Source organism: Solea senegalensis, linkage group LG7 (genome assembly GCF_019176455.1).
Source record: "Solea senegalensis isolate Sse05_10M linkage group LG7, IFAPA_SoseM_1, whole genome shotgun sequence".
Lineage (NCBI taxonomy): Eukaryota > Metazoa > Chordata > Actinopteri > Pleuronectiformes > Soleidae > Solea > Solea senegalensis.
Window position 1 is genome coordinate 544,325 of NC_058027.1, and position 25,962 is coordinate 570,286.

Genomic DNA, 25,962 nt, shown 5'->3' on the forward strand with positions numbered 1-25,962 from the left:
TGATGGAATCACCCTCTTTGAAATCAAACAGTAATGTAGCAGCAGAAAATGTACATTAATTTGTAACTGTGATGAAGAACTTCTAACTGTGGGGGGCAGCACTTCTCAGTGTACCGGAAATCATTAGAAGAAGACATAAACTTATTTACGTTTTGTATTAAAAAATATGAGCAGTACTTTCAACATAGCAGAACTTTATCTTTACACAAATATCGGTGTACTTCTTCTATCTTTGAACAAGTTACAGAAATCTCGTTTCGAAAATCACACGTAGAGAAACGACAACAGCCATATCTGTCAAAAAAAACCGTCACGAATAACGGAATCCTTCAGCCAATCACGTTCCCTCACTAGAGCTTTTCTAGCCAATCACAGCTCTGTACTCCTCATCGGTTGTCTCATCAGCAACCAGCATCCGCTACGCTAGTTAGCATTACGGTGGGGGAGAAGCTAACCCCTCGGAGGCACACGTACAACTGTCCGCTCCTCTCGGTCTATGTGTGCATCACTTGATTTTACTGGGGTTAAAAATCACCTGAGAGACTAAAGCGAAGAACCGGTGTAAGGTAAATAACTTATCTTTTACGGTGTGGCTAGCTAAGCGCCGCAGGAGGAGGCGCAAATTACACAAATTATGTGTTGTTGATGTTAATATGTGTCTATGTAGCAAGGTTAGCTAACACAAGCTAATGGAACTTTGGAACGTGAAAAACGCCTGCGGGAGATTGAATTAACTCAGGTTTAATACTTACGAAGACACGGATGGGTCTTGTAGCCACGGTTAATAATGCATGCGTCTACATGTCTTCTCTTTTCTTTCGTTAACATGATAACATTCTGAGATAGAATATAAGTCACGTTGAACTATGCATGGGACGAGTTTCCTCATCACGATTATCCTAACCAAAATAATTACGGTTCGCGATATTATTGCGATGACTGGAGAATTATGTTTTACTGTAATTCTTTAGGTTATTAAACATAAAAGGGCGTGCACTGACTGTGGTCGGGGACATCCTGATAGTATAAAATAAGGAATTTTAAATAAGATCTTAAAAAAATATGTGGCTCCCCATTGTGACACACAATAAATGAATCACTAAGATCAAAATATCATTACATGTCATGTCATTTCATTTCATGTCATTTTTTATTTTCACTTTAGTCTCTCAGGTGATATCAAAAGTCTAAAAGAGGAAGTAAAAGTTTTGTACACAGTCATTTGGATTATAAAAAAAAAATACAAATTAAATTTCAAAGTAATATTTCGAATTGAAAACACAATGTGAAACAAATCTATTAGCACATTGCAAAGACTCCAGTTCAGTCATTATATTTTGATTGGTCTATGTGTAAAGCCAATTTAAATTGAGTATAGTAGTTCATTAGTTTTAGTTATTTAGTAGTTCTGACTCAGCCTTAATGGGGTGTAATTTGTTTTAATTTGATGTAGCGGTTAAATATTGCTTTCATGAAAAAGTATTTAATGTTTACCAAGAATAACATTGGCCTGAATTTCCTCCCCCAGATGCAGTTCATGCTGCTTTTCAGCCGTCAGGGAAAGCTGCGGCTGCAGAAATGGTATGTGCCTCTGTCCGATAAGGAGAGGAAGAAGATCTCCAGAGACCTGGTCCAGACTATACTGGCTAGGAAACCCAAGATGTGCAGCTTCTTGGAGTGGAGGGATCTCAAGATTGTGTACAAGAGGTAGGTAAATTAAAGAAAATGCTGAATGTTGAGCTGTGGCATGTTTTGCTCTTTTTTTAGATATTGTGCTCAAAGATGTGTAAAACATTTAAAAACTAATAAGGTTTTTAGAAACACAATTTAAAACACAATAACAAAATATAAAACATTACCAGATGGAATGACAAATGAACAACTTGCATACGGTCACATAAGTCTCTGTGATGTTATTGAACATTGATGCTCTGAATGTGAGCTGATGTCACTGATAATGATCGATCTTTGTTGCAGATATGCAAGTCTGTATTTCTGCTGTGCAGTAGAGGATCAGGACAACGAGCTGATCACTTTGGAGATCATCCACAGATATGTGGAGCTGCTGGATAAATATTTTGGCAGCGTGAGTTTCGCTGATTTCATACCTGTGCTTATTTAGACGGGGGGAGTAAACAAGGCTGTATCTCGTCTGATCTGCTTCTCTTTTCGTTTGTGTTGTTGTTGTCGGCTACACAGGTGTGTGAGCTGGATATTATCTTCAACTTTGAGAAGGCCTACTTTATCTTGGACGAGTTCCTGCTGGGCGGAGAGGCTCAGGAGACGTCAAAGAAGAATGTGCTGAAGGCCATCGAGCAGGCTGACCTGCTGCAGGAGGTACGTACAGATACCGTAGTTCAGCCCACCTGACACCCGGGTGAACAGGTTCAAGGTGTCTTTATCATCCATGAGGGACAAATTGTTTCACAGCTTCTCTTAAAGCTACCTTTCGACCATCTGCACCTGCCACCGTGTTTATTTTAAGCCTGCAGCACTGGATGATAAATACTGCCAGTGAGCTACAGCAAAAAGTGCCAGCCTGCACTTTTGCGTTGCCGCGTGGCTTTTTGTCATCTTCAGTCGACAGAATCGGTACTCTGTGATTTATTTTTAGCAAAGCACGCAAGCGCTATTGTTGTTAGAGCCTGATGGAGTAGGCCCTGTAACCGGATCAACTCCTGTTCCTGTCAATTGAGTTACTGGTCATTCTCCTCTGATCTCTGGCATCAATAACACATTTTAGTCTAGAGCTCAGTGGATATTTTTTCTATTTTAACCGTTCTCTGTAAACCCTACCATGTGAAATCCCAGTAAGTCGGCAGTTTCAGCCCCTCAGGCACCAACAGCAACAAATCATTTTTCTTTAGTTTGAGCTTCAGCAGGTTGTCTTGGCCATGTTCAATTAGATATTAACTGCCGGTTGAACAGATCTACCTACAACAGCACATGGTTTTACATTTTGAGCTACTGCCAGTGATGTTTTTTTTTAATGGTTTTCAACAGGAACAAGTGTTGTGGGTTAATGAAGCTCCTTACCAGCACCACCCCTTTCACTCTTGAGCCATGAACCTTCATCTATCTATGAATCAATCAATCTGGGCTTTACAGAAACACATCCCCCTGCCCAATTACACATTTACCCACCCAGAAACATTCACACACCTCAGTCGATACAAACAAGAATGGATCATATGTGACAAAAGAGTTGCAGCAATATTATCTCACCAGCATGCTAACACCAGAAATAGTTAGATGCATAAACATACTGTATAATACCAAAAATGTGCCTCAGGGCAGATGCAGCAAGAGCTTAAAATGATTTAAATAGCATTGTGTTCAGTGTTTGTGTGACTAATAAACAAAACAGTATGACCACAAAGAAATTAACTCTTCTTCATCTGCAGGAGGCCGAGGCACCACGGAGCGTCTTGGAGGAAATTGGACTGACATAAATCTTGACTCTGCAGCGTCAAGTTCTTTCTTCCAACTTAGGTCTGGCAACCTCCACCAATTTACCCCCCCTCCCCCCATCTTCTCCCGTTCACTGTGTCAGTGTTGTACGTATATAATCACCACCTCCATGTACTGTATTACTCTGTACTGTATTATGCTGTAATGTCCCTTTTTAAATGTGGTGCCAACTGTGGTTCTTTTGATGTGTCTCCGTATTGTGCCAGTTTCCCTTTCGCTGTATTCTGCTGAGCTATAAGCAGACACCATCTTAAAAACTCCAGAGAGAGAGAAAAGAAATGTAGCAACAACATAAAATCTTTAGCCTTATATTAAGATCATGCATCATCACTGATCGACGCGTTGTTTGTGCTTGTTTGGCTTCAAAGTATTTGTTTAAAGGTGCTGCTGTAGCTGTGGTCGGTTCTTCCTTATGTACAAGTATTCATGACGTCACAGAGCTAAGCATTAGACTCGTGAAAAAGGAATCCCAGATCATTTAGTATTACCTACACCAGTTTATCCAATAAGAGGATAAGGGGAGGGACCTTAATGTTGTTTCTGTCCCTCTGCACAGAGGAAAACCGTAACCCTCCAAAAGCTCTTATTTATGTTCAAACATTCAAACTATTCCTCTGGAAAACACCAGAAGAGCTAAAGGACAAATACATACAAGCTTACAAGGTTATAAAACAGACAAAATAAAATGAATAAACCACACAATCACATGGACAAGCAAGCATGACTAACACTTACTCTTAAAGCTGCTGCTGATGATGATGATGATGTTGTGATTTAAACACAGCACAGACATTCCTGTGTTATAATTTATGAAATATTTACACGTAATAAGAAAGAAGTCAAACCAGATATTCAGCCAGGAGCTGAATTTTAGCCTCTGGAGCGTTGCATGTCATAAAACACTGCTTCTACCTTCCTCTGTGTCTATTAGACCAGTGTTTCCCAACCCTGGTCCTCAGGGAACACTGTCCTGCATGTTTTAGATGTTGCCCGAGCTGTTGATCTGAGGTGTGCTGGAGCAGGGCTAGACTATACTTCAAAATAAAAGCCTGAAAGAACACAGGTTTCATTCACAGATTGAAAGTTTACAGGACGTTGTCTTATGAAGAAAATGTACTTTCTAAGCATAGTTTACATCGTATAATCTACATTGGTATTGACCTTTTGGTGATAAGATGTATACAAACCCTCACATCCTCTTTTCTTGCCATTTGTGCAATTGCACTATTTACATATTAACCATTGTTGATTGGTTTATTTGGGAATTAACCAATCAATCAAATTAGGGATGCCCCATTCCCATTTTTCAGTCCCGATACTGATACCTGGAGTGAAGCTATGTGCGAATGTACGAGTTAAAAACAGTATTAAGTGGGTTTTGTTTCAAAGATCTACTGCTCAGCTCTGTGGCTCAATCACTGTTACTATTTGTGGCTTCTGTTATGAGAAACACTGACACTGTTACAATCACTTCTACATGGTTACATTCACTTCAGCAATTCATTGAAATTAAACACAAAAAAATCAGGTTCATAAATGTTTGTTTTGATTCCTCTCCAGAAATTAACAATTTAATTACTTCTTTTTTTTTTTTACCCTTTTTCTAAACAGCAGTTTGTGTGTAATTGGTGTCAAAGGTGATTTACGTTTTATTTTTCTGTCAAAGACATTGGAGTAGGATACGTCTCCTGTAGTCGCAGGTCAGAAATTGCATAGTGATCCAAATAAAAGAGATGCTTTTTGTGTATTATGACACTTTGGCTTAAAGACTTAACATATGACCAAAGAACACTGTGTTTTACCTTCTTAAAGGTGTACTGAAGGCGAACATGGCAGAACAAAAGGGATTGCAGGATGTTTGATGGAAAAAAAGGGATGTGGAGTTGATTTGGCCAGATTATTATCAGTATTATGTAATAATTACAGTCCATTAAAAGGTGGGTGTATCCTGAGTTTGTGGAACAGGAACACAAGAGGATGAACTGCACATATCAGGGTACATCATTCATATTCACCACTTTTGACTAAGCTACGAACTCTTCACTCTGCACTCTTTTAAAAAAAAAACACGTTTCTGTTGAGCATTTATGAACAATTGTTCAATATTCATCTTTGATTTGTGCAAAAAATAAATCAGTTCCTTTTGTATTGAACACTGCCAACATGTCTGCTGACATTTCTGTCTTCTTACATTTGAAAGACAATAACAAATAAATGTATTTAAAAAGGAAAACGAGTGGATCTTTTTCTTTGCTTTTTTTGTTTTTACTCTTGGGGAACAACAATCGTGGTGCCACAGATTTCAAAGCAAAATATTCATATGTGCATTAACACTATGTCGCAGTTTCTGGCTGACTTGTTAGTATTTTAGTTATCGGTTGTTCAGTCGGGACTGAATCTGTATCAACGTTCACATCTACATCACCGTTCTTAGCGATAAGCTCTGTTTCGTTTGTCTGTCCACTGGGAGGACAATTCTTGGTCTCTTCCTCTGACTCCTTGTCTGATTCTCCTGATGAAGCGGATGCTTCCGACAGATGGTTTTTCTTCTTATGCTTCTTCTTGCTCTTTTTCTTATTCTTTTTCGAACGTTTGTGGCGGGAGTGTTTGCTGCTTTTCTCTGGTATTTTGGGGCTTAATTCTTTACTTTTCTCTTGTCTATTTTCCCTCTCTGTACTTGTGCTCCTTGACCGTTTTCTCGATTCTCTGCGATCAACTTCATCTCTGTCTCGATCGTCACTACACTTGGACTCCCTGTCTTTGTCTCTACTCCTGTGCCTCTGCTCTCTGTCTCGACTCCTGCTCCGCTCTCTGTCTCGACTCCTGCTCCGCTCTCTGTCTCGACTCCTGCTCCGCAATCTGTCTCGACTCCTGCTCCGCACTCTGTCTCTGCCCAGGTTCCTGTCTTTCCTCCTGTCACTGTGTCTGGATCTAGACGACCATCTCTCCTCCCTCTCCCAGAGAGAGCCTCTCCTCTCTCGACTCCTGCTCCTCCTCCGGTCATCCTCTCGTCTGCTGTGAGATCTCTCTGATCCCGGTGGGCTTCTGCTGCTGTGACGCTGTCTCCACGATCGGTCTCCGTATCGCTCCGAGAACGCTCCGTCTCTGCGACTTCCCCTGACGCTGCGGTCCGGTGACAAGTGTAGGTCCCGGTCAGCGTCCCGGAATTCATTGTCAGGGTTTCGGAACACGTGAAGGAAGTTGCAGTGCTTCCCTTTGGGGCACGTCCGTCTGTCAAACAACCCTGAGGCGCAAACAAGACAGTAAACACCTTACATCTTTGCTGCAAAAAAACATTTTTGGACAAACATTACTCACCACATATAGCATTCTTCCATCGTGTGACAGGACATATCTCACAGTGAAGCTGCCGGCCTGCGTACCACCTCCCATTAAATCTGATGAAAGCGTCTTTACACTGCTCCTCTCTACACAGATAGGAGGACAAGACATTTTAATGTCCATTCAGACCTGGTCAGGGTTCCTACTCTTTTCTTAAACTCATTTTCAAGAACATTTTCTGCTGCTACAGTAGAAGAAAGGGGCAGAAATTAAGCTAGATAACTTACAAATTATAGGTTATAGCCACAATATTAGTATGGGCAATTGTTCAGAGTCCAACACAGATTGTGAGATGACTTACGTGTCAAACTGAACGTAAACATTTCCTCTCAGGTGTGGCTCATGATTACAGCTGACCTAAAAAAAATAAAGAAAATATACACGTTTAATAACATAAAACAATGTACAGTTATTATTTCATATATGTTGGTTGATTCACTTCAAATTTAACAGAATTTGTGACTTTGACAGAAGTCTATAAAGCAACTTATTCAGACTTTATATCAACTTCAATTTTATCCTGACTGGTTCTAAATCTGATCATTTCAAAATACAAAGATCCATCAGCTTGTCGAGATCTCATCTTACCTTGAACTGAATCACCTTGCCGACACTCCTAAACTCTGGCAGGACATCTTGGTAGAACTCGAGGAAAGACTCGTGCAGGTCTTCCTCGCTGTGCTCCAAATAGGCATCGATGTCATAATCGTCACGGCACGACTCCTCCAAGCCGAACGTTGTAAACATGCCGCGGATCATCAGGGTTGGGCTGGCTGTGGGATACACGTGCTTCCGAGAACATCTGGAAACACCAGAGGAAACAGATGATAAAGATTTGTTATGGAAAGTTATCTGGACATGCATTCAAACACCATTCAAAAAGCATATTATGAATAAAAAAAACACAGCAAATCAGTTAAAAGAAGCACCTGTCTCCAAATCGACACGCTCCAGTCTTGAGGAAGAACGGACAGTTGGCTACGTCGCGCTCCGTTCCAAAGTTTTCAGTTTTTTCCTTCACTGGAGCCTCAGGATTCATCCATGGTCGGCCTTCTTCAAGCTAAAGTGAGAACACAAACAATAACAACATTTATACTAGATAGTTTTGACTTTAAACTAGAAGGAGATGTGCAAGCATTGTCCATTCTTGTCCAGCAGTGGTCATAAGTAGTTAGTTACTGCTGTCATGTTTACGGTGCATTCCAATTATGTTTGGAATTTCTCATTTCCTTTATTTGTTCCAAGATGGCTGTCACCCGCATAAATAATAAAACCACATGAGTGTCTGTACCTGAGTTTCAGCTTCGTCCAACATTTTCTGAACAGCCTCCTACAAATGGTGTAAAGACACGGCTGGTGAAAATGTGCACAGGTCAACATTCTGCAGCATGTCTGTTTCTGTGGGTTAAGACCACGTTCACGTGAACTCGTAGACACAAAACATAAAATCGCATTTAACAGGGACATTTTTGAACTATGGCAGAGGAATTTCACAGGTTTTTTTTTTAATCACACAAAGTAAAAGATACATCCTTGCTGTGATGGCTGCAGGTCCTGTAACGGTTACTTAAGGAATAGGATGGTTCCTTGTACCACTCAGTCAAGGAAAAGTTTTTAAAAGAACCACACATAAAGCAAATACACATTTCACAAATGATAACTCCCCACTGGCAAGACACGTTTCAACCAAAGGAATAATGTAGATCTTCGCTTGTAAGCGCACAATATATATTCTCATGCTTAAGTAGAAGAGGATATGTTTCTTTTTTTTCTATCCTCCAAGGGCCAGTTTCACCTCTTTGTCTCGTTTCTCCTGCTGTTTCTGCTCTTTTTCTTCTTGCTCTCTCCTCTGCTGAGCCTCCCATTCCTCCTTTATCAACCGCTGTGGAAAAAAACCAAATATAAAATAGTGAGTTTATGTGTCAGCATATTATAATTTTATTTTGAGTTATTGGTCAAAGAGGCGCAACAACCAAAGTGACCAGCCCCACGGAGGAGCTGATGAAATAAAAGTCTATTTAAAGAGAAAAAAAGCCTACATGAAAAAGCCCTGTAAGATCAACAAATTATTTGTGTTGTTCTTTCCCACTGAAAACATAGTGCATGCTTTCATAATAAAGCTTTATAAAATCAAGACATGACAACCTGAACTCCTGTTTCGGAAGTAATATCTTCAATAAGTGTATATGTGATGTATACAAACTGTACCTCCTCGTCCTCTTTTCTCTTCCTTGCAGCCTCCTCCTTCTCAAACTTCAGCCTGAACTCCTCCTGAGCAATCCTCTCCCTTTCCAGCCACTCGTCATGTAGCCGCAGTCTAAGAAAACACAGACACAACATAGATAAATAAAATCGTGTGATCAAGGTTCCTGTGCCGTTTAATCACTAAATGTGTAGCTGCATGAGAGCAGTGACATTAGGGGTGACTTGCCTTTCCTCCTCAGCCAAATCATTCTCCTCATCTCCATCACCAAGTCCTTCTTCAGGTGTAGAGCTTCCTCCATTTTTTAATCCTACAACATAGGGAAATGTTGGTATTCATCTGGCAAATGGTGATAGATGATCATCACATTTCATATCACAATCAGTTTAACAGATGCTGCAACACAGTACCACATTCACTGGCTTGGGCAACAGCTTGACGTTTCCGTTTTCTTTTCTCCTTCCTCTTTGCAGCTCGATGTTGCTTTCGACTATGATGAAAAGAGATGAGAGTTTACAGTCTGACCACATTGACTGCAAGATTCAGACTTTTACTACGCCAAGACAAAGGTAGAAAAACTGCCACATTAAACAGCATTTTCTGATGATCACCTTAACCAGAAATATGTCAGATCAACTTCCATGCACTATTCAGATATTTAGCTATATTATGTGGACATTTACACTTTCTGCGTTGACTTAGCCTTGTCATAATCAAATGATGCTCTGAAGTTTGTACACAGCAACATGAATGGAATATTTGAACAGTAACTCATGTAAACAACTAATCTGAATGAATGGCTGCTTATTCAACACAATGTAAATATCGTACTACCGGTGATAATGTAAGTAACGTCAACGTCCTGAGACAAGACAACTTTTATTGTACTGTGTGCATATCCATCGCTGTGGACTTGGTTGACCCGCAACACCGCTCCTTCAGCGGAAGTGTCTAAAGTAATATTTAATTATTTTACAGATACTAATGCTGTAATCCATCTGTTTTAAACGTGCAATCTGCTTAACAACGACAGAGAAACAGAAAAACAAACCTTTGCACAGGCACTGACATCGGTGGAGCGGGCTCTGCCATCACTGCTAATGTTAGCTAGCGAGCTAACACGACCACGTTTGTTTCTCTTCGAACATTAATAATAATTTCGGGCAAACTGTAGGTTCTAAATCCTCACTGATCGCAAACAAAATTTTAGTACACTAGAAGTAGATTAATTCGCCAAAGTGCTGTTAGAACAAGATACTCTAGCCTCTAGAGTGACTGTGTTAAACGTGAGTTAGCTCAGTCTGATAATATTTTGTTTGTCAGCGGAAAGGGGTAGAGTTCACGAAAAATACTTCCGGTTCAACCGACTTGTATGCAACAATTTGAGCTTTTGTGATGTTGTTTCTTGTATTTTATTTGACTTTTGCATTTTTTACTGTCCTGAAAGGCATATAAATAAAATGTATTATCATCATTATTATTATTATTATTATGATATCCCCATGCAGTATTTCTGATTTACCACCAGAGGAAGCTCGCATACCACTGATGGTACACATACCACAGTTTGAGACCTCTGGTCTAGACCATGGACTTGACACCAACAACCGATGTCAATGATTCATACATCACAAGGTCATGAATATGCATAATTTCATTAGTTTCCATTGGAAATGAACTGACAGGGCAGATTAGTGCCATCTCTAGTTCACTAATGTGTGATGAATACAGTGACAAATATTGGTTAAAAATCTGTCTTTGTACATAACTATTGTATAAATGAGACGCAAAGACATTTGAATTATTTCTTTATTTGACAAACCAGGTTTTGGAACCAAAACCTTTAAGAAAATATAAGAACAATAAGTAATGTCAGGTAGTTTCAAACCCATAACCTGGTCTATTATCTGTGCCCTGACACTGCATCATTATTGTTGGTGCTTTTATTTTGAAAGTAATCAACAAAACAAATGATGACAGATGACAGCATCTTTGCCAACACCTGAGTATTTTTGTCCATTTTCCAATACTGTCCACTTAGCCCCCACTATATTTATATGAGGGGACAATGTTTCCAAAAATAGCAACTGCCAATAACAGAAGCAGAACACTCTAGCAGTTCAGTCTTTCATTCAAATCCTCCACATCCCTGGCATTCTTTCTTTTTTCTATCTCTCTTACTTTCTGCTTTCCTCTCCCTAGCTGACACTCAACCAGTCAATCACTTTTCTTCTCCGGCGTTGGCCTGAGGAAAAAGACAGGCCTGTTGCAGCAGCGGTAGCACAGAGCCTGAGGCACCAGAGCGTACAGGACATTGATCAACAAGAAGAGCAGCTGGTTGTCAGCAGGCACTCTGTAGGAGAACGGCGTCCGAGTGTGCAGCGACGCGCCGATGTGAGAGAACTGGGCCTGTGGATTCGACACAAAATGACAGCAGTGGCTAATAAATGTTTCAGTTAGTATAAAAAAAAATACTACTAATATATGAACACAGACAACAACATTAAAGCACTTTCTTATTACTTTCACATACTGTAATGAAATGTTCTGTCCTATTTTATGACGCACATTGGTGGAATATCTTTTTTTGTCAGCACTTATATCCTCCTTAACACACACTAGCATTTAAAATATGGTCATAGCCATAAAAAGATACATTAAATTAAATTAGATTGGACTTTATTGATCCCACACTGGGGAAATTCACATGTTGCAGCAGTTAAAGGACAGAGAATAAAAATACAACACAATCAAATAGAAATAGAACAAAAATTGTAGTGCAAAAGTACAAAAGTAGAAAGGCTTAGAATAATAAACCAACATTTCTATTTACATATTTAAATATACATACACAAACAAACACACCTTTAAAAAAACAACCCACAAATCAAGTGTTCTTCTAAAATGTGAATATTTTCTGGTTTCTTTGCTCTATATTTAACAAATAAATCATTAAAACCTCAACCTTCCGTTTGAATCTACCACTGATCCACAAGTGTGTATTGTGCATGTGTAATTAATATTTGCCTGTTTCTAGAATCATCACGTCCCTAATTTAAAATGCATTGTGTCATGGAGCCACTTTTGTATTCTGGTCTAATGAGATCATGTTTGAGAGGCTGTGAGATTAAAAGGACATTCTCTGGATGCTTCTTATTATGTCAAATAATTTGCAAAGTTTAACTTTAACACGTCATACAGATGAAAGAATAAAAGAAAACACAAGGGAAACATCAAATATAAAACCAAATTCCGTTCTGTTCATCCTTAAATATTTCCAACATTCGACCTTTACCAATTCGAAGAAAAACACTGAAAAGAGACACATGAAGTGTCTCTTAGCAACCACACACCTGTTAGAGCATCAACGTTCCTATTTATAACCAGCTGACTCTGAACAGCTGACATTTACACGAATACCACCGTTCCTCCTGGTCTGAAGTCAGCGTCTGCCGGCGAGCGAGGCCACATGCTGCAGCTCAGGAACACAATGGCTGCTTTGTGTTTGGCACTTAGCTGTTCCCACCACTCTGCAGAGCTTCCACCTTCATGTGTAAACAGATCTCATATGTGCTGCCGGTGTTTGACGACACAGAGAGAAGAGACCTCAACAGACCACATATGCAACCGCTTCAGAGGAGAAAGTTTGGAAGGTGCATCGATCTATCTAATCTACCTGAAATAACTGTGTCGATGTTTTGCACAGTACTTTTCTAGAAGATGAAACCCCGTAAAAGGCCTGGTGACCACAGCAATTATTCCATAGAAATGGAGATGAATAGATTAAAGACTACATCAATCATAGGTTTTCCTCAGGGCTGCAAGGATTGTTTGATTATTAATCAATCACGAAACTAACATCAACAATCGACAATGTTGATAACCGATTAATCGGTTTGAGTGTTTTTTTCTTTAATTAAAACAAGTTCTCTTATTTTTCAGCTACTTAAATGTGAATATTTTCACAATAAATGAAAACCTTGAAGCAGATGGACTACAGCAGCAGCAGAAGAACACACTGGGTCCAACAACTGCCACTTTATTAGGTGTAATATGCACCTAATAAAAGTTTTCATGTTCTCCCTGTGTGTGTGGGTATTCTCCAGTTTCCTCCCACAGTACAAAAGTATGCAGAGGTTAATTGGACAGTAAAAGATTGGCTGTACCATAGGTGGGAGAGTAAGAGTGAATGCTTATTTGCCTCTATGTGGCCCTGTGATGGACTTGGTACTTGATGTACCCAGCCTATCGCCCTGCTGGGAATGGCACCAGCACCCAAGTGGAGGAGAAAGCGGTAGAAGATGAGTGAGTGAGTGATTGAGTGTACCTAATAAAGTGACCTGTGGGTCTATAGCAGTACCTGTGCCAGTGCTCCTGAGTGTACAAGCGTGAGGTCGGTCATCCACTCACATCCTGGGACCAACAGCCCGTAGAGCGTAATGATGTAGTATGGGCCAGAGTACAGCATACTCGCCAGCATCTGACACACAAGAACACAGATTTCTGCTCCACTGATTTGTTTCATTCCAGTGTGAGGGTGAACTTTTGGTTTGTTTAATGTCACAGAGTTACTTGGATCTTAGGGTAGGCTGAGGGATCTTTCAGGTAAGGCTCATACATCTGTGTGTAGTCTTGACAGTATTTGCTGGAACAGTCCAGAACAACCTGAACAAAAACAGAGATGCCTAAAGGAGAGATGTCAAATGACTCTGTGTGTGTGTGTGTGTGTGTGTGTGTGTGTAGAGCAGTAGATCATCTGAGGGTTTCTTACCAGGCCTCTGAAGGTGCTGAAAGCCAAAGCAGGGATGAGGTACAGGACAAAGAGTAAGTCCAGAGGTCTGTCGAGTAAACTCTGTCTTTGGGCCTCCTGGATGCTCTGACAGAAGTAAAGCAAGGAGTGAGATGTTCAAATTGGGCTCTCTAACAGCTTCATCCCAGCTCTGCCGCACAGTGACAGGTGCATGACAAAGACACTACACCTGCAGATGAGCTTGTAGTTCTTGACTGTTCAGAATCTAAAGCACAGCCAAAGAGATTCATCATCATGTAATCCACTGGAAATATTGAGTTAAAGGGGACAGATTGTTTATAAGCAGACATTCTATGTATGTTTGAAAATAAAACTGCTATTAAAAAAGTTTAACATAAGCATCATGTGTACATAAAACCACCATGATTCCAGAGCAGCCCAAATGAATTATGACTGGACGTCTGTCGTGCGTAGGCCTAGTCTATTTACATCAAGTAATGCAGGGCATAAAACAGTGGGTGGCAAGGGAGACATTTACCTAAATATCAACTTTACTTCTTCCTTGCACAAAATTCAAGCACCTTTCAATGACCCATGTCTATTTAGGACGATTACCATAAAAAAAAAAAAAACTTGATCGTGACTTACATTCACCTGAACATCTTGTGATTGTGGCTGACTGAAGACGCGGAAACAGGCCCACACAGCCACCAAGATATACAGCATGTGGAGGAAAAAGAGAGGACTAACATGGGTCCCATATTTCCCTGTGAACGCAAGAATAGAACAAGGTTGAACTTTACTGTGGGGGAAAAAAAAACAGACCAAAACATTTTGCTGCTAGAAAAAAGAGCAGTGTGAACCATCGTGATTCTCAGAGGGAGTGTGCAGGGGGGGAGAGAGATCACATGGGCGACCCTACATAATATGTCATCTAAAATCATCCCATCACCCATTATTTTTAGTGTACTCACCCACAGCATTCCCAAGAATGTAGACTATGGCACGCATGAGAAAGGATCCCATCCAGTAGAGTCCAATGGCTCGGTAACTGTCCCTGTGCAAACCATGCAACACTGCCATTGTCAAAGCCACATGAATACATCACACGTTCAAAGACAAATATACTGTAAAAGCTTGAACTTCAGTTACCTAATAGGATGAGGAAGTTCAACTTAAAAAGGTACAGTGTGTAAAATTTAGCAACATTTTTCTTTTTGGGGAAGTTGCAGGTTGTAACTGAATATTCCTCACCTCACTCTTCTCTTTCAAGAGTGTTGGAGAACTTTCAGTTTTAATCAAAACTCAAAGAATGTTTAATTTGTCCATTGACAAAACAATAATCTTTATATACCAAGTACTCAATCTTTTTATACCAAGTACCACCTGAGAAAATATTGAGCTCTTGAAGTAACGCCATGATCACTAATGTTAAAATACCGTGGTGCAAAGTCAGCTACAGACAATAAGATCATTTGCTCTCTCATCATCCTCCTCTTCCTCACATATACTTCACACACGGTTATAGTGAAATTAGATTAAGATGGAGCAGGCGATATGGTGACTATAATTATTATTATTTCATTTATTTATTTCATTTTCTACACACTCCGGTCAAAACTCCTCAGCTCCTCAGAGAACCATGGATCTATGAAATCAGGTGATTGTACACTCATTTAAAACTGAATTGAATTTCTGCCAAATGAAAACACTTTCAGGGCCACATGGCAACATAGTGGCTAGTGATGTTGCCTCACAGCAAAAATAAAAGGCCTGGGTTCGCACCCTGTTTCAACTGAGGGCTTTTTCTGTGTGGAGTTTGCCATGTGTTTCCCGTGTGGTGTGGGTTTTCTCCAGGTTCTCCGGTTTCCTCCCACAGTACAAACATATGCAGAGGTTAATTGGACAGTAAAAGACTGACTGTAGGTGTGAGAGTGAATGGTTGTTTGACTCTCTGTGTTTTGCCCTGCAATGGCCTGGAAACCTGTCCAGGGTTTACCCGCCTTTTGCCCTATGTCAGCAGGGATTGGCTCCTGCGGCCTCGCGATCCTCATGTGGAGAATAAAGTGGTAGACAATGAATGGAAATTATTTTCACCTAGATTTTACGCACTGGACCTTTAGTAAATACTATTGTATAGAAATGAATCACGGAAACTGTGGTAGTTGTGGTGAATAATTCTGGACTCACCCCCAAGTAATGGCAGCAATCATGAGCAGATACATGAGATAGTGCACACAGCCGTCCCAGTACGAGATCATGTGTCCGTGTGCCGTGTTAATATGTGGATCTGCCTGAAACACAGCGTCATTTAATCAGTAAAAGTGTTTAAAGAGGAGGCTGTGGGTCACTCACAACAAACATGACACGTGACACAAAAACACTTGCCTCTTTGAGGTAAAACGTCACAAATCCATCGATGATGTTGTCCTGCTCCAGCCCGATGATCAGGTTGACCACGCTGAGGAACGCAAACACAGCGTACACTGCACAGATAGATGCACACGTCGAGATTATTTCAGTGTTGTAATATAATACTACACTTAAGTACACAATTTACATATCTGTACTTTTCTTTTATTCCACAACGTTTCCTCTAACTAACTTTGTTACTCACTACTACCAAATAAAATCAGAGGAAGAAGAGTTGGTAATGGTCTGTATTTATATAGAGAGTTTCTAGTCTTGATGAACTGCTTTACACTATAGTTTTCACCCATTCACATGCTTCAACATGGGGTTAAGTGTTTGGCTCAAGGATATATACAGTGTGGACTAGTAGAGCCAGGAATTGAACCCACAACTTTCCAATTAAAAGATAACTCACCCTACCACTGAGCTACCATGGCTCACTACTAACTCCTCACTTTTTTAATACTTTTACTTCTAAAACTTAAGTACATTTTATATCAGAAAATTACTTTTGATACTTAAGTTACAGTAAATGTCACATACTTTAAGACTTTTACTTAAGTTACATTATAAAAAAGTGACTTCAACTTTTTCTGGTCAGATACTTTTAGTCCTCCAAATTCCAGTCTGAGATGGACAGTGTGCTAATAAAAATATGATGTAACAATAAGTGATACATTTTTTTAAAATAATTTGGTCACCGCAGATAAGATAATTTAAGATAACATAAGTAGATCTGCAATGATTAATCCATTATTAATCTATTAAATCTAACTATTGTGATAATCTATTTATCAGTGGGTTGTTTTGGGTTGTTGAGTCCTCTAATGTAAATATTTTCTTGTTCCTTTGCTCCGTATAACAAATAAACAGTAACATTTGAGAACGTCATTAATTTGAGTTTTAGGAAACACTGACACATTTTCTGACTATCTACATCATGTATTTGCAGCCCTAAAGATAAGATGACTTGTTGCTGCAGGAAACAGTCATACATAAGATATCCACATAAACATATTTAACAGCAGACAGACAAGTACAGACAAATGCAGAGAAATGTGAATTCCTACCATAGAACAGAGGATCTACTGGAGCTTTCTTCTTAATCATGAAACGGGTTGAAACCGCCAGGATGAGGAGTGACGTGCATCCAGCGAAGAGCAAAGCATCAGCACTGAATGTAATGTAGGAGACGTTTATATATTTAAAATAGAAAATCTGATCAAAAAGTATGATTAGTTTCCACAATATTTATTAATTTAAGGGCTAAAAAAATGAAAAATGGATGAGGAGTTAGCTCATTCCGACTCACCTGCTGTTGTGGATGAAGGAGTTGGACAGATAACAAATGGGTATGGACATCAACGAGAACACGAACACTCCTGTTCCTGAAGACGCGCTCATTGCTTTTTTAGATTGATGGTTTCCAACGGATTAAAAATGATATAATCACAAAAAAATAATGTTATGTCATATTTGAAAAAAAAAAGAAAAGTAAAATGTTATCCAAAGTTTAACTGTCGATGTGAACAAGGTGCAGACTTGTCAGCGACACAGCAGAAGCAGCATGCTGGCTCATGGTCTGACTGCTGCTCTCTCTCTCTCTCTCTCTATCTCTCTATCTCTCTATCTCCCTCCCTCCCTCTCCCTCTGATTCACACACACACGCGCACACCAACAAACATAACCAGTTAATTCTAAACCATTAACCTAGCCTAAATTCAAAAACGTTCTTCAGAAATCTGTTTCTGCCTCATTATGACCAGGTTCAGGTGGAATTCATGTGGAATACTGGTCCTGACAAATGACAAGGTTAGTGCGAGAAAGGTCCTAAAGAGGCCACAAATCAAATACTCACGGACGGCACATAACCAGTTAATGTCCAACCTTTAACCTTACCTCAATACAGTTATTACCCTAACCCTAAAACCATTTAACCTCGTGGGGACCAGGCAGAATGTCCCCACAAGGTCAAAATGACCACGAAGATAGTTTTGTATGGTTTCTGTGGTCCCTACGACGACAAAAAACATGCATACACACACGCATATGCATGCATGTTAGGGTAGAATTGCACATGCTGACACCTAGCGGTCGATTGAGGTTTAAAAATTAGTTTTCGAAGGACATCCTTCTGCCTGTATTGTACAAGACAATATTAAATATTTTCATTGTGACGACAGTTTGAACTATGACAGTTTAGTACTAGCACATCTCATATCTGGCTTCAACTTTTTAAAGTTATTTTCTGGTAAGACACTTGTACCTTTACTCACGTATCACTTTTAGGTACTACACAACACTGGAATATAGTAGCATCATTGGTAGTAGTAGTAGTAGTAGTATCTTCTGATCTGTCCTCTTGTCCAGTAGGGGGCAGTAATGTGCTGCCATGAAACAATTTGTTGTTTTGAAGGAAGTGAATGCTTCGTCACATCCGGGGAGACGAGGCAGCAGGCTAACGCACACACACAACTATAGGACAACGATGGCGTCCACGGCGATGGATACGACGTAAATAAACAACATCAGGCGCGTGCATGTTTATGTAAGTAAACAGTAAGATCCACTGTGGCGGGACATTAAATTAAATAAGTGTGTCATAATGGCGACCGGGAGCGGCGGTGGCGGCTTAGTGTCGAACCATGGCCGCCAGGAAGCAGCGTCCAACTCGGTTCAGTCCGGAGCCGCAGTAGCAGCAGCAGCAGCGATGTGCAACGCGCCAGGCTCCGGTTCTGCTGCTCCACCAGGCTCCCCGCCTGTCCTCGGCCTCCACCGGGAGCCCGTGTACAACTGGCAGGCGACGAAGAGCTCCCTGAAGGAGCGCTTCGCTTTTCTGTTCAACAACGAATTGCTCAGCGACGTCAGGTTCATCGTGGGGAAAGGCAGGCAGGCCCAGAGGATACCCGCCCACAAGTTCGTCCTGGCCGCCGGCAGCGCAGTGTTCGATGCCATGTTCAACGGAGGGATGGCCACCACTTCGGCCGAGATCGAGCTGCCGGATGTGGAGCCGGCAGCCTTCCTCGCCCTGCTCAGGTAAGGAGGAACCTTAGGTGATCACCGGTGGTTTGTTTTTCTTGCACTCTGAGAATATGGAAGAATGAGATGACAGTTTTAAATTTAACAGCGTAGCTACAGCAGAGTGGTTCTCCCAGAGCAGCCATTTTGACAAGAAAATAACAGGTGTAAATGTTTTTGATTTGTATTTTATTTGAATATGTATCGGTGAGCCGATTACATATTCAGTACCTGTTGGTTGGTCATTTGTTGATGAAAAGCACTGCATTGAATATCTGAATATCTGAAAAAAAAAAAAAAATCCTTTAAGTATAAAATTAGTGATTTGCCTCACTCCAAAGCGTTTTTGGCAATGAAACCACCTAAATTGTTAAATTATTGATTATTTGAAATCCTGGAAATTCCTTGGAAAGTCCTTGAATTTGATGTCAGCCAAGGTGTGGGAACCCTGACTAATCTAGTATCTTGTTTGTTCTTCCTGTATGTAGGTTCCTGTATTCTGATGAGATCCACATTGGTCCAGAGACTGTGATGACGACTCTGTACACAGCAAAGAAGTACGCGGTACCTGCTCTGGAGGGTCACTGTGTGGAATTCCTCACCAAGCACCTCAGAGCTGACAACGCCCTCATGCTCCTCACTCAGGTTATTCTCACTACTGTGTAGTTGTGATTTCTTATTTATTTTAACCAAAATGCATCAGATGGGTAACAAACACGCACTGCACATGTGTTCACCGTTCTACCGTTTTCAAAGGAATTAGGTCAATGAAAACACATTTTAGTTTGGATATTTTGACGCGTTTAAATGAACTCATTTGAATGTTTTTGATATTTTCCAAAAAAAATGCCATTTGACACTTATAGCTATACCCCTTTTTTGGCCTTACACCATCAAGAGAAAGTTGGAAAATACAGTAGACACAGGGTAATCAAACAAAAAAAATTAAAGCATGTTAGAAATTGAAGGTTTCAACAAAAGCTAATGTGATTTAGATTTTTCCTGTGGCATTATACAAAATAATCTAACAACAGGTTTACATTGTTCTTTGCAAAGTATGTGACAGCAGCCTTTAAAATACAGGACAACATAATTTTTCTCTCTGAGTGTCCATATCCGATCATCTCGCAGCCATCAGGTCATTTTTGGATCCTGCTACAGGATCCTCCTACATTTATTCCTCAAGATCAAGACAACTGCACTGCTGTGTATTTCTAAATAGCAGTACAATCTATTCTCTTAATCATTTTTGTGACATTTTAAGTTTTTCTAACACTATCTTTACACACAGTAATTTTGGTGACTGAGCGAGTAGGAACACTAAGAGAAGTGTGTGCTGCCAGGAACAGCTAATGACTGAACTGAGTTGGAGTAAAAACTAAACTGACGTCAGACAAATAAACTCAGCCATCATCAATCATGTGCTTTCATCGTGCCGTGTTACAGCCGCAGCATGTGCTTGAAGTCTAAGATTTTCCAAATCGGATGATGTAAGATATAATTAATTCAAGATATAATTGAAATATAACATTTACTGCCCATGAAACTGTCTTGGACTGATGTGTGGAACTTTTAAATATAAATAAATGTGTTACAGTCAAACCATTGTCAAATGAGTTCATACAATGTCGATTAATCCTCTTTTATTAATTTTTTTAATCCTCTGTGATGTTTAGACCTTTTGTCGCTTGGCAGCATTCCTGCACTCAGTGGAAGTAATTTGTTTTATGTCAAAACAGACTGAGACAAGAGCAACATTGTATTAGTGAAGTGAGACAACTGCAAACAGGTTGGAGTATGATGAAAACACTCAGGAGAGCCCATGAACAGTTTAAGTAGTGAATTCTACTGCTCAAAAAACCCAGATTGTTCAATATTTGAATGAGAATAACACTTCTTGTGCCCGCCCCACCCCTGCACTACTGCTGTATACACTCCCTCAGACGTCAGTTCTGCCCACAAAGATTTTGGTTTTCCTTGTTTTAACTGTTTTTTTTATTTGTACATGTTGATTCATGGTCACTGTTCTTTGATTACAGGCGAGGTTATTTGACGAGCCTCAACTTGCCAGTCTCTGCTTGGACATCATAGACAAAAGCACTGCAGATGCAATAAACGCAGAGGGATTTACAGATATTGACCTCGGTATGTGAGCCCCACCGACCTGATATTCTTGTTTTCCGCACCCCATGTGTGCACGTGAAATGATGAATGTTTACTTTGTGCGCAGACACCTTGTGTGCAGTGCTAGAAAGAGACACGCTGAGCATCAGGGAGAACCGTCTGTTCGGGGCGGTGGTGCGCTGGGCCGAGGCCGAGTGTTACAGACAACAGCTTCCCCCGACCTCCGAGAACAAACAGAAGGTTTTGGGGAAGGCGCTCCCCCTCATCCGCTTCCCACTCATGACTGTTGAGGAGTTTGCTGCAGGTAAGCAAATCACCAAAAACAACACAGCAAAAATTCTTATGAATCCCACTGTTTGTATGTGTGTGTGTGTGTGTGTGTGTGTGTGTGCTGAATACTGCAACGCTACACTGACCAGTTACACATTCATCATGTTCCTGCTGTGTCCAAACAAGTCAAACCACAGAAACCAGTTTGATATTCTTTCTTGTGCAACAGGGCCTGCCCAGTCTGGAATATTGTTCGATCGGGAGGTGGTAAATCTGTTTTTACACTTTACAGTAAACCCCAAACCACGAGTCGACTACATTGACAGACCCCGCTGCTGCCTCAGGGGGGAGGAGTGCAGCATTAATAGGTTCCAGCAGGTTGAGAGTCGTTGGGGGTACAGTGGTACCAGCGACAGAATCAGGTGAGATGATGATGATGAAGATGGTGATGGACAGCGATCTTCAGTGAGCAGGGATTGATCTCTTCCTCCTTCCTTAAGGAATTCAAAGTCACATTATTTCTCTGTCTCCTTTTTCCCCCCCTCTTTGTCTTTCTCCTTTTTAAAGATTCAATGTAAACAAAAGGATTTCCATTGTGGGTTTTGGCTTATATGGTTCAATTCATGGCCCCACTGACTATCAGGTCAACATACAGGTAACTTCATATAGTGACAGTTCAAACTGATACGACTGATGTTTACATTGCGTTTGTGATGGGATTTGAAGTTTTGGTAGCACTGGACATTTGTGTTTTTATTTTTTTGAATATGTCAAAGTGTTTTCGATGCTGGTTTCCCTCTTTTATGTGTGTACCATGTATTAATCGATTATTAGTGGATTACTTAATTAGCCGTCAAGTATTTCGAGTATTTCATTTAATTGAAACAAGCTTCTTGAATGTGAATATTTTCTAGGTTTATTTTGCTCCATCTAATAAAGAAATCCTTAAACGGAATAATGTAGAAAATCCTCTTTGTCCCTGTGCAGATCTTAGAGAGCGACAAACGCATCACTCTGGGCCAGAACGACACTGGTTTCAGCTGCGACGGCACGGCAAGCACATTCAGAGTGATGTTCAAAGAGCCGGTGGAAATCCTTCCCAACGTCAGCTACACTGCGTGTGCCACCTTAAAGGTCAGTCCAGAGTTGGTGTTTTTAAATAAATAAATAAACACGAGTGAACACGACCTTTTTCTTTTTCAGGGCTCAGACTCCCATTATGGCACAAAAGGGCTGAAGAAAGTGACGCAGGAGACGGCCACCGGGACCAAAACGACATTTTTGTTTTTTAGCTCACCTGGAAACAACAACGGTACGTCGGTGGAGGACGGGCAGATACCGGAGATCATCTACTACAACTAGACTTGACCCGGTGGTGTTACAGGTACACTGAAACCGGTGAGACCTCAGACTGCTGTGAAAACTGGCTTTTGCTGGACACGTACGCGGACGTAGTGCCTCATGAACCTTTTTGGAATAAAGAATGTGTGTGTGTGTATGTGTGCATCTGTCTGTAGAATAGACATGTACATGATTCGTAACACGCCAACAGACCACAGCTCTGGTCTGATCAAACACTTATTGGGCATGAACTGTATCCCCGTTTTTCTTCTTCTTTTTTTTTTTTTACCTCATGGAGATTCTGTTGTCCTTTCTACGTGGTGTTAGCAATAAGCTGCCAGAAACAGAAACGACAGGGACGGCTTCCATTTGTTGGTCGATTCTTTTTATCAAGAAGTTTAATATCGGCAATATTTTTTATGGTGCACTGTCATTGTCATTCATGAAGCAGGTGTACTTTCTTTGTGCACTGTGTTAAGAAGACTCCATGTGTGTTGTGTAACTTCGCCAATGGTACATGCTGTAGTTTCTCACGTCATGTTTGCTTAGCACTTAATTCAAATGTTAAAAAAAGGGAAATAAAATGAGTCAAAAATAAATAAATGAAGCATTTTTTTAGCAATAAAATGTGGCCAGGTGTAGTTCAGTTGTCTTGGGTAAATTTATCTTATATCCTTTGATTCCACTTTTTGTCACTAGAGGCTGCTAGAGACTCGGCACGCTATCAAAGAAGTAGATGGTGAGACGTTATGTAACAGTTTCTGCTGCACAGGTATGTATTTTTACCTCTTCAGGCATTCAGTAAATAAATAAACGGGAAGCAATTCATTTTTGGTTGAACATCTGGAGTTACAGCTGTGGTGGAAGATCCTTTTATTTATTTATGTCAAGTATTATTGCAACCACATGATATTGAGGTATTTAAATCCCAGAAGCAGAACTTCACATCCGTCAACTTCACCTGCCCACAGTAGAGTCTAGTGTTGACAAACTAAGATGTCTGTTTCACTTGAGTTCAGTAAATTCATACAATCTGTGTTTATGTAAAAATCTTAAATAAATCTAAGAGAAACAAGTAACTGTTGCTCCAAAATAAAATATGGTATTTCCCTGTAAAATGTCAGTCAGTCAGTCATCATCTAACCGCTTTATCCTCCACGAGAGGGTCGCGGGGGGTGCTGTGCCAATCTCAGCTACATCGGGCGATAGGCGGGGTACACCCTGGACAGTTCGCCAGTCCATCGCAGGGCCACACTGCTAGAGACAAACAACCATTCACACTCACACTCATTCCTACGGTCAATTTAGAGTGTCCAATTTACGTGTTCAATATAAATGACCAGTTCATCTAATCTAGTTAATTAAGTAGCTCAGTTCAAGTGTGAGCTAAAATACAGTAAACTTGAATCATAAGTAAAGTGAAGCAGAATTCAAGTTAAGCTTTGTTATCAAAAAAAGGAAATGCATATGGTCAGAGCTGATACAAAGCAAATACAGAAGGATTAAAGGTACACTGTGTAAGAATTAGTGACACAGGGTTCCCACAGGTCCTTGAAATCCTTGAAAGTTTGTGAATTTGAAAAATAAAATGTTCAAGGCCCTTGAAAGTTTAAGAAATATTGCCTTGATTAGACATTGGTCATTGAAAGTGCTTGAATTGTGTGTAAGAAAGAAGTTAAGTTGATATTTAGATAAACGTCTCCCTTGTTTGTTACGACGCCATCTACTGTTTCATGCCCGGCATTGCTTGATGTACGTAGACTAACAAACATCAAGTCATACTTAGTAGCGCTGTTGTGGACACTGTCCACTGTCTCTCTCTCTCTCTCCGCCGTTGACATGAGATTCCATGCAGAACAATGAGCGAATAAGGTTAAGCAAGAGAGAGCAAATGATGACGTGATGCCTGGGAAATGAAAATCCCAAGATCACCAAAGAAAATGACTAAGACTGACTTTGACCAAGATCCCAAGGACAATCACTTGTCCGATCAGCAGCTTAGTCCAGTTAGTCCTGGAAATTCTTTGAGAATTCCTTGAAAAGTAACTAATTTAGGAATTCTTCGATGGTGGCCTTGACATTCCAGAAAGGATGTGAATACTCTTGCACTCCTCTTTGGCATTTATTCCATCTTCTTTGTTGATTTGTGTATTCTCCAGTTTCCTTCCGCAGATTAGGTTATTTGGACACAGCACTAAAGAAATTAAATTTTAAATTTTTCTCTCTCATACTGCTCTTTGTCAAACACAAATGGCTCTGCAGTGTCTGGATGAAATGCATAATGTGAACATGAATATGAGACAGGCAGTGGCAACAAGGCCACTTAAGCTGTCTGTGACTGAGTGAATGAATGAGTGAGTGAGTGGGCTTTGACAAGGAGAGTGAGGCCGATGGTGAGTCACCAGGAACCTGAGAGTCTCTCCCGACTGCCCACTTACACAACCCATACAAGAAAAAAAGACAACAACAACAACATGAAAATCAGTGAAAGAATGATTTTAACCACCCACCAGGCTGTGGATGCTCCAAAGACAGGAGGACAAAGAAGACCAAACAAGTCTCTGTCCTCATCTGTGATGCAGTGTAAAATACATTATCTATCCATCTATCCATCCATCCATCTATCTATCGACATGTTACACATATTTAAAGGTCATAAATGCAGATGCATTATGTCTGTGAGTGTCCTCACTAAGGATGATGTACCAAAAGTATGTGTGTGTGTGTGTGTACTTGGTATTCCTTGTGTTGCGGGGACCCACATCTTTTTACACAGTCACATTATGGGGATTTGTCACTAAGTTTTAAAGTGAAGACATGTTTTAAAGTTAGGTCAGGGTTAAGATTAGGCCAGTAGTAGTTATGGTTAAGGTTAGATTCAGTCTCCAGGAAATGAATGTAAGTCAATGCAATGTCTTCTGAAGTCTTGGAAACCAGTATGTGTGTGTGTGTGTGTGTGTGTGTGTGTCTAGACCACTTGACAACAGCATCCACCAACAAGACTGAGAGAGACAAAGTCCAGCTGGTGGGA

General features: G+C 40.4%; 4 protein-coding genes and 1 long non-coding RNA gene across 7 annotated transcripts; 3 read left to right on the forward strand and 2 right to left on the reverse strand.

Moving 5' to 3' along the window:
- Nucleotides 1-416: 416 nt before the first annotated feature.
- Nucleotides 417-5,704, forward strand: LOC122772705 (AP-1 complex subunit sigma-2). The gene is made up of 5 exons (XM_044030922.1): nucleotides 417-566; nucleotides 1,529-1,707; nucleotides 1,978-2,086; nucleotides 2,200-2,337; nucleotides 3,405-5,704. Exons 2-5 carry the CDS (start codon nucleotides 1,529-1,531, stop codon nucleotides 3,450-3,452), a joined length of 474 nt encoding a protein of 157 aa, XP_043886857.1. The 5' UTR covers nucleotides 417-566; the 3' UTR covers nucleotides 3,453-5,704.
- An 11-nt stretch (nucleotides 5,705-5,715) lies between these two features.
- Nucleotides 5,716-10,348, reverse strand: zrsr2 (zinc finger (CCCH type), RNA-binding motif and serine/arginine rich 2). Its single transcript, XM_044030923.1, has 11 exons — nucleotides 10,068-10,348; nucleotides 9,427-9,506; nucleotides 9,245-9,326; nucleotides 9,022-9,130; nucleotides 8,609-8,695; nucleotides 8,105-8,143; nucleotides 7,743-7,873; nucleotides 7,402-7,615; nucleotides 7,115-7,170; nucleotides 6,790-6,899; nucleotides 5,716-6,715 (listed from the first exon to the last, which is right to left on the reverse strand). The coding sequence occupies exons 1-11, from the start codon at nucleotides 10,106-10,108 to the stop codon at nucleotides 5,805-5,807; spliced, it is 1,860 nt and encodes a 619-aa protein (XP_043886858.1). The 5' UTR covers nucleotides 10,109-10,348; the 3' UTR covers nucleotides 5,716-5,804.
- On the forward strand, nucleotides 9,505-11,554 carry LOC122772708. Its single transcript, XR_006360805.1, has 2 exons — nucleotides 9,505-9,585; nucleotides 11,219-11,554. It is a non-coding gene; the product is annotated as an uncharacterized LOC122772708 (long non-coding RNA).
- LOC122772704 (transmembrane 6 superfamily member 1-like) lies at nucleotides 10,812-17,781 on the reverse strand. 2 transcript variants are annotated; one of them, XM_044030921.1, is made up of 10 exons: nucleotides 17,491-17,781; nucleotides 17,249-17,352; nucleotides 16,155-16,252; nucleotides 15,957-16,060; nucleotides 14,741-14,823; nucleotides 14,421-14,533; nucleotides 13,788-13,892; nucleotides 13,589-13,681; nucleotides 13,377-13,496; nucleotides 10,812-11,425 (listed from the first exon to the last, which is right to left on the reverse strand). In XM_044030921.1, the coding sequence occupies exons 1-10, from the start codon at nucleotides 17,580-17,582 to the stop codon at nucleotides 11,234-11,236; spliced, it is 1,104 nt and encodes a 367-aa protein (XP_043886856.1). In that variant the 5' UTR covers nucleotides 17,583-17,781; the 3' UTR covers nucleotides 10,812-11,233. The 2 variants fall into 2 exon arrangements, with proteins under 2 accessions (XP_043886856.1, XP_043886855.1); XM_044030920.1 differs by having other exon boundaries at nucleotides 14,415-14,533.
- An 819-nt stretch (nucleotides 17,782-18,600) lies between these two features.
- LOC122772772 (BTB/POZ domain-containing protein 1-like) lies at nucleotides 18,601-23,771 on the forward strand. Of its 2 annotated transcripts, none has more exons than XM_044031033.1 (8): nucleotides 18,601-19,214; nucleotides 19,685-19,841; nucleotides 21,236-21,341; nucleotides 21,427-21,624; nucleotides 21,820-22,012; nucleotides 22,158-22,245; nucleotides 22,578-22,724; nucleotides 22,794-23,771. In XM_044031033.1, exons 1-8 carry the CDS (start codon nucleotides 18,784-18,786, stop codon nucleotides 22,950-22,952), a joined length of 1,479 nt encoding a protein of 492 aa, XP_043886968.1. In that variant the 5' UTR covers nucleotides 18,601-18,783; the 3' UTR covers nucleotides 22,953-23,771. The 2 variants fall into 2 exon arrangements, with proteins under 2 accessions (XP_043886968.1, XP_043886969.1); XM_044031034.1 differs by having other exon boundaries at nucleotides 21,883-22,012.
- Nucleotides 23,772-25,962: the final 2,191 nt, after the last annotated feature.